At 61.2% G+C, this 11,938-nt stretch overlaps 1 protein-coding gene across 1 annotated transcript; it reads right to left on the bottom strand.

Moving 5' to 3' along the window:
* Positions 1–2,523: 2,523 nt before the first annotated feature.
* FGF3 (fibroblast growth factor 3) lies at positions 2,524–10,519 on the bottom strand. Its single transcript, XM_025451678.2, has 3 exons — positions 10,300–10,519; positions 8,079–8,182; positions 2,524–3,024 (listed from the first exon to the last, which is right to left on the bottom strand). Exons 1-3 carry the CDS (start codon positions 10,517–10,519, stop codon positions 2,662–2,664), a joined length of 687 nt encoding a protein of 228 aa, XP_025307463.1. The 3' UTR covers positions 2,524–2,661.
* Positions 10,520–11,938: the final 1,419 nt, after the last annotated feature.

Below are 11,938 nucleotides of genomic sequence, written 5' to 3'. Positions count from 1 at the left end.
AGCCCTATGCTGGTGGTCTGGACGGTGTGACAAAGCACTGGGTGTGCACAAGGATGTCCCCGGGGGTGCCACGGCAAGACTCCCACCCAGGGCAGAGCCCCATCAGCCTGGGAGTCTTGCAGACATGAGAACTGGACAGAGGGAAGCCAGGCAGGCCAATGGCTCCCTCCATGGGGGGGACCCATGTTCCTCCTGCAGGGTATCGGGGGCCTCCTGGGGCCCAGACCAGGTGTCTCAGCTCAGGAAGCAGAGCAGAACAGGGCAGCCCCTGTGACTGGCCCTCAGCCCCCATTCGGGAGCTGTGTACCTTCAGTCACGTCACGCCTCCTCCTGAGCCTTGGCTTTCCCACCCAGTCGGTGAGTGACACTGTGACACTTCCCATGCGGGGTGAATGCCCCTCACACCCAGGGTGCCCTTGGGCACAAGGCTACCTCCCCAGTCCCTGCACACAGCAGCTCTTACTGATGGGAGGATGGGGCTGGATTCCACTGCATTCACCCATGAGCCTTTAAACTGACCCTCAATGCTTCTTCCCTTTTGGGTTCACTCTCCCTGCTTAGAAAACACTAATCTGCTTGGGAGAGCATCTGGGGTTGAAAAGGAGAAAGGGACGGGGTTGCTTGTGAGTGTCTCCCTTTGAAACCCACCACGGCCCCATCCTTAGCACCTCAGGACCCCAAGGCCCAGTTAAATGGGGCTGGTGTCAGTGTGTGGTGGGCTCCTCACTGCTGCTCCCCCTGAACCCTGCTGGGGAATCAATGACTTCAGCCTGGGGATCTACACCTTCCCTGCCAATTGACAGAAGCAGGGTCCCCCTCATGTGGAGGTCCACCCAAGCTGCCAGACAGCGGATCCACTGTAACAAAGTCCCATGGACCGGGCAGCTTAAAGAAGAGGAGTTTATTGTCTCCGGGTCCTGGAGGCCACAAGCCCAAGATCCAGGGTTGCTTCTTCCCGAGGTGGGGAGGGAGGGTCTATGCCAGGCCTCCTCCCCAGCTGCTGCTGGTTTGCAGGCGATCTTTGCCATCGTCTTTGGCTTGAGAAGCCATCACCCCATCTCTGCATCCATGTTCACATGGCGTCTCCTTGTGTTCAGGTCTGTCTCCAAATTTCTCCCTCTTCCAAGAACACAGTCATATTGGATCGGGGCCTAGCCTACTCCAGCGTGACCTCATGTCTACTTGATTGCATGTGCGATGGCACTATTTCCAAGTAAGGCCATGCTCGGAGTCCTGAGTAAGTCCCCCTAACTGAGGTGACTTTGGGGAGATGTAGTTCAACCCGTAACTCCCTCCCAGCCCATGGCTGAGTTGAAGCTGCTTGGACTCTCCCAAACATAGCCCACGCTGCAAAAAACACATTCTCCCACCCAAGCTATTCTAAATATTAACCCCAAGTGCCCGAATGTCTCCTTTTTCCATTAGGGAGCATCCGTCAATAGTGTCACATTGAGGGCTGCGTGGGTATGATGTTGCCACATTCCATCAACTCTGTTTCCAGGGGCAGGTTCACCACCTGAACCTGCTTCCTCATCGGTGACATGGGAGCCATGGTGGCACTTGCTCCATCGCATCCTACATCCCTTTGCCCCTACAAAGTCCAACAAGTGAACCACTGCCCAGGCCCTGTGGCTGTCATGGGGCTTGCCTCAGGTGACCCCACCCACCGCCACTGTTGGGGGAGCAGGTGTGTGAGGGGGGCAGGCAGGGAAGGTACCTGCTCTAAGACAGAACCTGGCCACCTACTGGCTGTGGACCTTGGCCAATCATGTTTCCTCCCTAAGTCCCCAAGTTGCTTTCTTAGGCAAAGACAGGAATGCTCGAGGCTTTGGTGGTGGGTTGCAAGATAAAGGGAGTTCAGGGAGAGTCGTACCTGGCATGTAGCACAGGTGCTCAAAACTGTCCATGGAGAAGCACACAGCTTCCTGATGGAGGGGGTCTTTTGGACTTCTAAACAAAGTAAGCCAGTTTCTCTCTCCCCCCAGCACGGGTGTGCATGGACACATGTACGTACAGTCCAGTCGGACAGAACAGGAGCACACACGCACAGACACACGCATTAGCCTATTCCCTCCATCCACACAAACCATCCATTAGTTTCAAAAAATAGCACCTTTCCACACTGGGGGGATTAAAATGCATCTTTAGCTTAATTCCTCGGAATACAATCTTCCATCTTAAAATAGTGATTTGGCACAGACGCTGCTATCATCACAAGCAAATATGTTCCAGGAAAAAATGCGAGTGTCTCCTCAGGCTGCATTATAATCTATTAAATAACAAAGTAGAATAAAATACTTTAATGTTTCAGTTACACGAACGCCCACTAGTCCCACAGCTGCGCTGCAGGGAGGCTCCCGCAGTCGGTTTTCCCCGTGGGCCAGGGGGCTCCTGGCCAACGGAAGCCCGCAACTGTGCGCATTTACCGCAGCCCTCCCTCGGAGCCCCGACTCCTTTCTGATCTGACCCGGTGTGAGAGAATCAGGGAGGGCTGGGCCTCAAAACACCAGCGGGCAGAACCAGGGAGGCCAGGACGGCCTGCCAAGCCGGTGGACGCCCCGCACCTGCTGGTGGACCCTCTGCACCCGCCGGGCCGCGCGCTGGGCGCCCCCCACCCTGGCCTGGAACACGGACAGCCTTCCTTTCGCTGGGCCTGGCGGGCTACACGTGGCCTCCTCGGCTCCGCTTCCTCTGCCGCCGCCGCCGGGGTCGGGTGCCCTTGCCGGGGGGCCCGGGCAGGCCGCCGCGGAGCCCGGCCCCGCTCTGCAGCAGCCGCACCATCTCGTGGTCCTTGGGGTCCAGCACGCGCGGCAGGAACAGGGAGGACTTCTGGGTGCGGCGTGTCTTGAAGCCCCTGCGGGGCCGGCCCTTGCCGTTGACGGACACATACCACAGTCTCTCTGCGCTGGGCTGGCGCTGGGCCCCCGGGCCGCTGGGCGCCGTGCGGTACAGCCGCGAGGCGTACGTGTTGTAGCCCAGCTCGTGGATCCGCTCCACGAACTCACACTCGGCGTTGTAGCTCTCCTGTGGGGCCGGGACATCTCTGTCAACTGCTGGGGAGGTCGCGGAGGCCCCCACAGGAGGCTGGGGACTGGGTCTCAGGGGTCCCCCTGTCCCTTCACCTATCTTTCCTTTACCCCTCCCTCCTGCCCTGTCCAGCACTTATCTGACCCATGACACCCATGCCTAGGCTGTGCCCGCCCTTCCTCCCAGTCTGGTGGACTCAGGTTTCCTGGGTCAACTTAAGTGTGTCCTCCTCCGGCACAGTTTCCTGAGCCCCTGGAGGGAGTGGCCCCCCAGCCCTGGCCCCTTTTGTGGACACTGACTAGGTGTGGGGGAGATGTCCCAGCACAGGGATGTGTGGCTGTCTCAGCAGAGCAGAGGCAGGGCCTGCCTTCAATCTCTGCGGGAGGCCTGGACATCAGCAGGATGTCAGATCACAGAAACAGGATGGCAGGAACCCTGGGTGGCGCAGCGGTTTGGCGCCTGCCTTTGGCCCAGGGCGCGATCCTGGAGACCCGGGATCGAATCCCACGTCGGGCTCCCGGTGCATGGAGCCTGTGTCTCTGCCTCTCTCTCTCTCTCTCTCTCTCTCTCTCTCTCTCTCTCTCTCTGACTATCATAAATAAAAAAAAAAAAAAAAAAAAGAAACAGGATGGCACCCAGACTGCTTTTGGAAAATGTGCATGAAAGAGAAAAGAAATGAAGACTGGGAAGAGGACGGGAAGGGGTCTGGCGGGGTTTTCATGAGCCTGGCTTCTCCATTAAATTGGAGCATAGGTCCTGACTCTGGGCCTTGAACTCTGAGAGTAGCTGCCTGGCCTCGGGGTCCTTGCCCCACGCACATGGAGCAGAAGCCAGGAGCACAGACACTGCTGTAGTCAGGGCAGCCCAGGCGTGGGGGTGTCCCCACACAAGTGGGATGTAGAGGAGACCACTGCTGGGAGAGGGGAGCGGGGACCCATGTGGGCCAGGGACAGGCTAGGAAGCATGGGCCGGGCCTGGGTCCCTGGCTTCTCTGAGACAGGCATCCAGAGGAGAGAGGCACAGACTCATAACTCAAGGGACTTGAGTTACCTAGTGGGGTGCCCCCGAGTTGGGGGGTAGTAAGTCTGACTCACACCAACCCAGGTGTGGCCTCAGTCTGAGCTGGAGGCAGGTGAGCATGCCAAGTACCCCTGGGGCTTCCCTTGCACGCTGTGGAGGTCAGTGCTGGGGGTCAGGGGGAGGTGGGCAGTACGAGCCCAAGACCCTCATGGTCTGTCTCCATCTGTAGAGGGGGAAGGAGGCTGCTACCGAGTGCAGGTGGCCCATTCTCAGGGAGGCCACAGGCTGGTCGGGGCCAGACCCACGAACTGGGCAGCCTGTGACCTGGCACCCTGAGCCCACCCACTCACCCCCAGACGGCCCCTGATCCCCACACTATGAGGAATTGAGCACAGACCAGAAGAGCATCATAACCTGGGATCTGGGGTCTGCCACCACCCCAGGCCTGGTCTTCGTCAGTGGCATCTGTACCGTGACCCAGGGCATTCTGGGCATCCCCTGAGGGATGGGAGAGCAGAGAGGGCTTGAGGTTATGGGGAGAGGCATCCCCCACTCCCACTTAGCTGGAGCACCCCATCCTTCTCTCTGGACTTGTACTTCATCGGGAAAGAGGTGTTTGGTGCTCATTGTGCTTCATCTGGGGCAGGTGAGCCAGATGCCTACACTAGTGTCTGGTCCCCACACTCAGCTGTCAGGACCTCGGGGCAGAGCAGGCTCCTCTCCCAGGCCTCTCTGTGCCATGGCCGAGGCCCAGGAGTCAGGAAGCAGAGAGTGGCCTTTCTCGCTTCAGAGGCGCTTTGTGGGACAACTGAAGGGGACCCAGTCTTGTAAGCCTCAAAGAGTGAAGAGTGCAAGCCCTCTGGAGGGCATCCTGGGGGAGGCAGAGCCTGTACCTCAGAGGGGCTCCTAGAGAGGTCGGGATGACGAGGACGAAGCTGTCGGCTCAGGAACAGGGGCATAGACGCTAGGGCACCCCAGCCATGACTTACGGCAGCGAAAGTTCCCAACACCTCTCTGGTTCCTGCTGTCCCACCCCAGACCCTCTGCCCCACAAGGGCCTTCCCTCCAGTCACTCCCACCCACTGGTGCCACCTGCCGAAGTGCTGCTTGTCACTGCCTGACCTCAACCTTGGGGAGGCTGCCCTTCCTTCTCAGGCTCGGCTAGCATTTGGAGCTGCTCCAGGAAAGCCAGCCTGGGGCCGTGTGGGGGTGGCTGGCACGGCTGCTACCCCAGCTGGTGCTGAGCCCCAGCGGACCAGGCAGGGGTTGTGCTGGAGTATGGAGGAAGTATGGCCAAGGACTGAGGAGGATGCTGCTGAGAGAGACCTTCCCAATGAGGTGACATTTAGGGGAGAGTCATTAGGGAGAGATGGGCACTTTCTAGGGGGCATTTCTGATGGGGGCATTCCAATCTGGGCAAAGCATGGAAGGGTGACCAGCACAGCTTGTTCTGGAGAACCCAGAGAAGTTCCAGAGGCTGCGGTGGGAATGATGGTAGAAGGTAGAAGCAGAAGACGGTCGGTCTGGGCAGCTCCTGTGGGGGCCAAGGCACCTGGGTGATAACCTGGGGGGTGATGGCACTCCTGGAGGCCACGACAGCAGCGGATTCACATTTTAGTAAGATCCTGATTTAGTAAGATCCTGAAGATCTACCTAGAGAGAGTGTGGCATATGGTAAATGCCCATGGGTCTAGCGAATGAAAGGATGAACACCAGATGGATGGATGGATGGATGGAGGAAGGAAGGAAAGAAGGAAAGAAGGAAGGAGGAAGGAAAGAAGGATGGAAGGAGGAAGGAAGGACACAGGAAGGAAGGTTGGAAGGAAGGAGGGAGGGAGGGAGGAAGGAAGGAAGGAAGGAAGGAAGGAAGGAAGGAAGGAAGGAAGGAAGGAATAAAGAAGGTCAGAAGGAAAGAAGGAAGGAGAGAGGGAGAGAGGAAGGAAGGAAGGAAGGAAGGAAGGAAGGAAGGAAGGAAGGAAGGAAGGAAGGGAGGGAGGGAGGAAGGAAGGTCAAAAGGAAGGAGGGAGGGAGGAAGGTCAGAAGGAAGGAGGGAGGAAGGAAGGGAGGAAGGAAGGTTGGAAGGAAGGAAGGGGGAAGGAAAGAAGGACAGAAGGAGGAAGGAAGGACACAAGGAAGGAAGGAAGGACACAAGGAAGGAAGGAGGAAGGAAGGTCGGAAGGGAGGAAGAAAGAAGGGAGGAAGGAAGGAAGGAAGGAAGGAAGGAAGGAAGGAAGGAAGGAAGGAAGGGAACAAGGAAGGGCAGAAGAATTAAGGAAGAAGGAAGGAAGGACAGAAGGAAGGAAAGAAGGAAGGAGGAAGGAAGGAGGGAGGAAGGAAGTCAGAAGGAAGGTTGGAAGGAAGGAAGGAGGAAGGAAGGGCAGAGGAAAGAAGGAAGGAAGGACAGAAGGATGGAAGGAAGGCAGGAAGGCAGGAAGGCAGGAAGGCAGGAAGGAAGGAAGGAAGGAAGAAAGGAAGGAAGGGAGGAAGGAAAGAGGGAGGAAAGCCAGCACTGTCAGCTCTCAGTGACAGCAGCCACAGGTAGACTCGGACCCACTGGGATCCCCCAGATCATGCTTTGATCGTACCCCAAAGCCTTGGGTCCCCCACGGAGGAAGCGCGGAAGTCCTTAGGCTTCCCCGTCTGATTCAGCCCTCAGCCCTCCCTGCCCAATCTATGAACTTCCCAGGGGGGATGGAGGGCCCCCGGGACCAGCAGGACCTGCATCATCCTTGCCAAGCAACAAGAACTCCTCACCGGGGCCCCTCTCCATAAGGGACGCGGGTGTCTGCAGGTGGCCTAAGGCCACTTCAGGAATGGAAAGTCAGTTCTGCCCCCTGGGCCCCAGCGGCACAGGGCTGAGGCTCTGGGAGAGCCAGAGTCCACCTCAAGAAAATGTTATAACGGCCCCCGGCCCAAGGGCACGTCCTTAAAAGCCACAGTTGGTGTTTGCAGACTCTGGGAGCACCCGCAGGAGACGCTGGGCACCAGAGGGTCCCTGATTTTGTATTAAGTAGCCCCTGGGTCAGAGAAAACAAATGGGCGCATCCCAACTTTTGCTTTTCCTTTAACAAAACAGAAAAAAAAAAAAAAAAAACCCAACTGTGATAAAAGAAGCAGCTTAAAGGAGTGTTTTCCGGCATCTGTTCCTGCTCACATTTCGCCCAACTTCCGAAGGGGCAGGGAGAGGCTGGCATGTGTCCCCTGCCAGCAGGCTGAGTGGAGCGAGGGGGTGCAGGGAGATGGTCCTCGGGCTGCGTCGTCTAGGCTACATGCGGATGGAAAACCTCTCATTGCCCAAGGAGGTATCAGCCGAATTGTACGTAATGACTAGTTGGAGGTAGCAAATTTCCTGGTTACATGCATTTTACTCCATGCATCCCCGCCTCTGCCCTTGAGGGAAGGACACTGCCAATGCCCACAAAGTCATGGGACCCTTTTCTGATGCAGAGGCCTCGGGCGGTGTACAGACTGGGTTCCAAATCCATGTGCCTGGGACACGGGTCCTGGGTCCCTTCTGTGTTCGGTCCTAAGAACTAACAGCTCTTGCCTTTCCATCCTGGGGAGAACTGGCTGTGCCATGCCCTGCCTGCCTCTCTCCTCCCTCCAGGAAGGCACAGAAAAGCTTTGCCCAATACACAGTCACGCTGTGCCCTAAGGTTCACTGGGTCCGTTTATTTTAGTGGAAATTCGGGGAAAAATCTCCGCCTTGTTCTCAGCCACCTTGAGAAAATGTTTGGAGGTGCATTTTTTGACCCAATGGCACTGGAGAACATAAGTCTCATCCCCGGGGGTGGGGGGTCCTCCCTGTGGGCCATGCTCCAAGCCAATCAAACTGGCAGCTGCCTCCAACAGAAGCAGCTGAAGCAGCATGGGTGTCGAGACCCGGGGCCTGAGATTCTCGTCCAGCTGGGGTCCTGTGGATCCCTGGACAAAGCATGATACTGCCCATGTCCCCTCTGTCCCCTGAAGAGACGTCCAAGGGAGATGGCTGCCCTGCACGCACGCGTGCCTGCAGGAGAGGTAGGACTCACCGAAGCGTAGAGCCGCCCCCTCTTGTTCATGGCCAGGTACCGCCCAGAGAAGAGCCCCTTGATGGCCACGATGCCCACCTCCACCGCCGTCATCTCCAGGATACCTGGGAAGAGTTGTGGAGGCTCATCACTCCCTGCACCTCGCACACAGCCCAGTGCTGGGTGCGGATGGCTGAGCACCCACTGGCCCAGCCCAAAGACGCACCCAGGCCTGGGGAGGGAAACACACACACACTCTGGGGGGAGGTGGGTGATGACTTGGGAAGTTCAGGGGAAGGAAAAATCACTGGGTGGGCAATGAAACAAGAGCAGGGAAGGCTTGTCCACGGAGAATTCAAACACGGGAGGAACTAACAGAACTAGCATTTCTACATGCCGACTCTGCCAGGGACTGAGGTCCTGCAGGATGTGGAGTTTACTGGAGCCTTACAACACCTTGTGAGTCAGTTTCCTGATCTGACACACACGCCAGCTGAGGCTGCCGAGGTGAGGTGACCTTCCCAAGACCACACATAAGGGTGTGAGCTGGAACTCGAGCCCCAGCTGCAGATCCAGCATCCGGGCTCTCCCACTGCACTGAAGGGTCTGAGCAGCCTGGGGCAGGGGTGAAGCTGGGGCCCTTCATGAAGTCAGTTGATAATACAATCCACGCACTGCATCATAACTCACTGGCCGTGGACCTGGACAGGAGGTACTGGTCCAGGGCAGGGTCCAAACAGGACACAGGGTGTTAGCGGGAAGTGGGGTTAGACCCTGGAGTTCGCAGAGGGAAGCTCCCCGGGCTCTCCCACTCCCCACTGCAGGTAAGGACATTTCAGTCTCCCCTACCCTTCCCTCTGGACACAGGAGTGCTTTTTCACTGGAGGTCCTCCAACAAAGGCCTGAGTAGGGCCATTGTCCCCCTAGAAGGGCTCCTGGGGTGCTGGAGCCACAGAGATGCCCTCTCCAGGGGGCACCTCTCTGGGAGCGCCCCTGACCGCCCCAGCAAGGCAGCAATCTCAGGACCCAGACTCCTGCCCCTGGAGGTGCCTGGGGACCTAGGTCTCCCGGGTCTACAGGACTCAGGCTGGGTGGATTCCAAGGAGCCGCTGGGTCACCAGAAAGGCGCATGTCTGGATGTCGGACAGGGGTGGTCGAGGACATGTGCCCTCCTCCGACTCCAGGACGCCTGCCTTGGATACCCAGAGAATTCTGATGCTCTGGGACTCTGAGGGAGTCTGGATTTGAGAGCACCGGGGTGTTGCTGTGAGAGGAGCCCCATTCTGTGCATGGGGACGCCCAGGACATGGCTCCAACCCAACGCATTCAGCTCCAGAGGTGTCCTCCCAAGATGCCCTCCCAGGGCTGCGACTGTCCTGGGGGAAGCAGTGGTTTCCCGCAAGGCCTTCAATCCACCTCACCCCCTCCCACCCTCGGCCGTGGGATGCAGCAGGCGACCGGCCTCTGGCCCAGCTTGTAGGCTCCCCACCGCTTTCCTGCTGCGCCCAGAGCTCGGGCCTCCTGCTCCCCCCAAGCGGAGCTGCTTCAGTGCCGGGCTCCGGGATCCCCTCCAGGAGTCTCTGCACGAGCCCGGCCCGCGCAGCCAGAGGAGCCAAACCCTGGGGCCCCGCGGACCTCCGGGAGCGGAGCGCCAGGCGGGCCGTCGGGCCGGGGCGGCCGCAGACCTGTGCCCCCAGACCTGGGCGGGCGTCCCTCCGGCGCCCCCTCCAATTCCGCCGCCCCCATCCCCTGGCGGCGCGCCCCCCTGCCTGCGGCTCCGCGCTTCTGGCCGGGGATGGCTCTACCCGCCGCAGCCCGGAGCCGCGCTCGGCCCGCCGAGGGTCTTGGGGAGGAGGCCTCGGGGCGGCCCCTTGGGCGGCCGCGATGCAGCAGCGCGGAGGGTCGGCAGGGCGCCCCGAGGTCCGCGGGAGGACAAGTCACCAAAATAATAAAGAAAATGATAAATGCCTCGTCCACCGCCTTTCCTCCGAGGAACTCAAAGGGCTGGAACGTGTCAGGACCACCGAACCCCTCCGAGCGGGAGCCCCCGGGCCGCGCCGCCGTCCGCGCGTCCCCTCGGACCCGAGACCCCCGCGCCCCCTGCGCTGCCCTCCCCGACGCGAGGGGTGGGCCGGGGACCCCGCGGGGCGCCCCCCGGCCGGCTCTCCGCGCCGTGGGCGCGCCGACCCCGAGCGGGCGCGCCTCCCAGGGACCCCGCCGCTGCCCGCGGGCCGGTACTCACTGTAGGCGCTGTTTTCCAGGCTGCCGTTGACGCGGCCGCTCGGGTGCAGCTGGAGGTGGTACTTGGTGGCGCAGTAGAGCTTGCGGCGCCGGGGCGCCCCGCCGAGGTGCTCGTAGACGCCGCCGCGGCCGCCCGCATCGCGCCGCAGTCGCGCCCCGGGACCCGCGGCCGGCCAGCCGGGCTCCAGCAGGCTGAGCAGCAGGAGCCAGATCAGGCCCATCGTGGCATCGCGCCCGCCCCGCGGCGGCGGCGGCTGCAGGCGAGCGCGGCGCCCATGGAAGGGGCGGCGGGGCCGAGGCGAGGCGCTGCGAGCCGGCTCCCGAGCCAGGCGGTGCCGACTGGGGCTCCGCGGCGGGTGGGGGAGGGGAGGGGCGGGGAGGGGCGGGAGGGAGCCGAGGTGGGGGGAGAGCCAGAGAAAGCAGGGGGAGACCGAGAGAGGGAGAGGCAGAGGCACCTCCTTTAATTTTCACCGAGGATCGGGTGAAATTTCCGTTGCTGCGCAAAGCGCTGAAAGAAAAGATGGTTCGGCAACAAAAGGCCGACGTGGTCCCCAGGCGGAGGCGCGGGGGGCGGGGAGCCCGGCGGGGCGCGGGGTGCGGGGCGCGGGGCGCGGGGCGCGGGGTGCCGGGTGCCGGGTGCGGGGCGCGGGGCGAGGGCCGGGGCCGTCCGCGCACTCTCGCCCCCAGCGCAGCGCCGTCGAGCCGCGGCTCTGCTCCGCCGTGCGCCCCGCGCCCCCGCGCGCCCTCCGGGCTCTGAAAGGTCCCTTCCCGCCCCTCCCCCGCCCCCTCCCCCAGGCCAATTATGCCTCCGAAAATTATAGACCCAGGCCTCGAGGCGGCCGCCCCAGGCCCTGTCACCCCCTCCCGCCCCCCATCAATCCCCGGCACAATGGGAGCGCCGATGACGGATGTCCGCGGAAGCAACTCGCGGGGAAGTCGCGCTGACAGTCGCCCATTAGAGGCGGTGCATAATGAAGGCGGCCGCAGAGGGCGGCGGCGGAGAGGCTCCGGGCGGGCGCGGGCGCGCGTGGGGGCCCCCGGGGTCGGGGGTGCTCCCGGGGCTGCCCGCCCGAACCTGGACGTAGTGCTGCGGGCCTGAGGGAGGTGCAGGGTGGTGCTGCGCACCGCGATCCCCAGGGCGAGGCTGGCTCTCGTCTGGCTTCCGTCGGGCGGGCCTCTGAGGGTCCTGTCCCTGCAGCCGGCGGCCCGAGAGGGGCCTGGGGACCAGAGAGGGGTTGGGGAGAGCCAGAGGAAGGGGCGCGGCGCCAGAGGGCCCTGGGGAGCGGGAGAGCCGGCCGCGAAGAGAAAGACAGACAGACCCAGTAGTAGAGACAGAGGCAAGAGATTCCAGGAATGATCTGAGAAAAAGCCTGAGGAATCTGGTGACCACAGAGGAAGGAGAGGAAAGAGGGGAGAAGTGGCGGGAGAGGTCGGATATCCCTGCGGAGGTGGGAGCTGCAGGGTAGAGGCCCCTGGGTGGCCCCTGGACTGAGTGGGGACCCTAGCCCCTAGGGATCTCAGTGAAGGACTGTGGGTATAGCGCTGGGAAAAGCCACAACCCGCCTCCCTCCTCTTCGCAGCCCTGGCTTCCACCTCCAGCAGCCCCCCTGGCCAGAAGCTGCTCAGACACAGACTCGCAG

The sequence above is a fragment of the Canis lupus genome, chromosome 18 (genome assembly GCF_003254725.2).
Source record: "Canis lupus dingo isolate Sandy chromosome 18, ASM325472v2, whole genome shotgun sequence".
NCBI lineage: Eukaryota > Metazoa > Chordata > Mammalia > Carnivora > Canidae > Canis > Canis lupus.
Note: the sequence above shows the minus strand (reverse complement) of the source record. Positions and strands in the feature narration are given on the sequence as shown.

What these genes read in the sequence shown, in the direction of transcription:
- FGF3 (XM_025451678.2), bottom strand. Translation starts at nt 10,519, where the DNA reads ATGGGCCTGATCTGGCTCCTGCTGCTCAGCCTGCTGGAGCCCGGCTGG. An exon ending in CCTGGAAAACAGCGCCTACA is followed by an intron (nt 8,183 to 10,299) that starts GTGAGTACCGGC and finishes AACTCTTCCCAG; the next exon opens with GTATCCTGGAGATGACGGCG. An exon ending in GGGGGCGGCTCTACGCTTCG is followed by an intron (nt 3,025 to 8,078) that starts GTGAGTCCTACC and finishes CCGGCCCCACAG; the next exon opens with GAGAGCTACAACGCCGAGTG.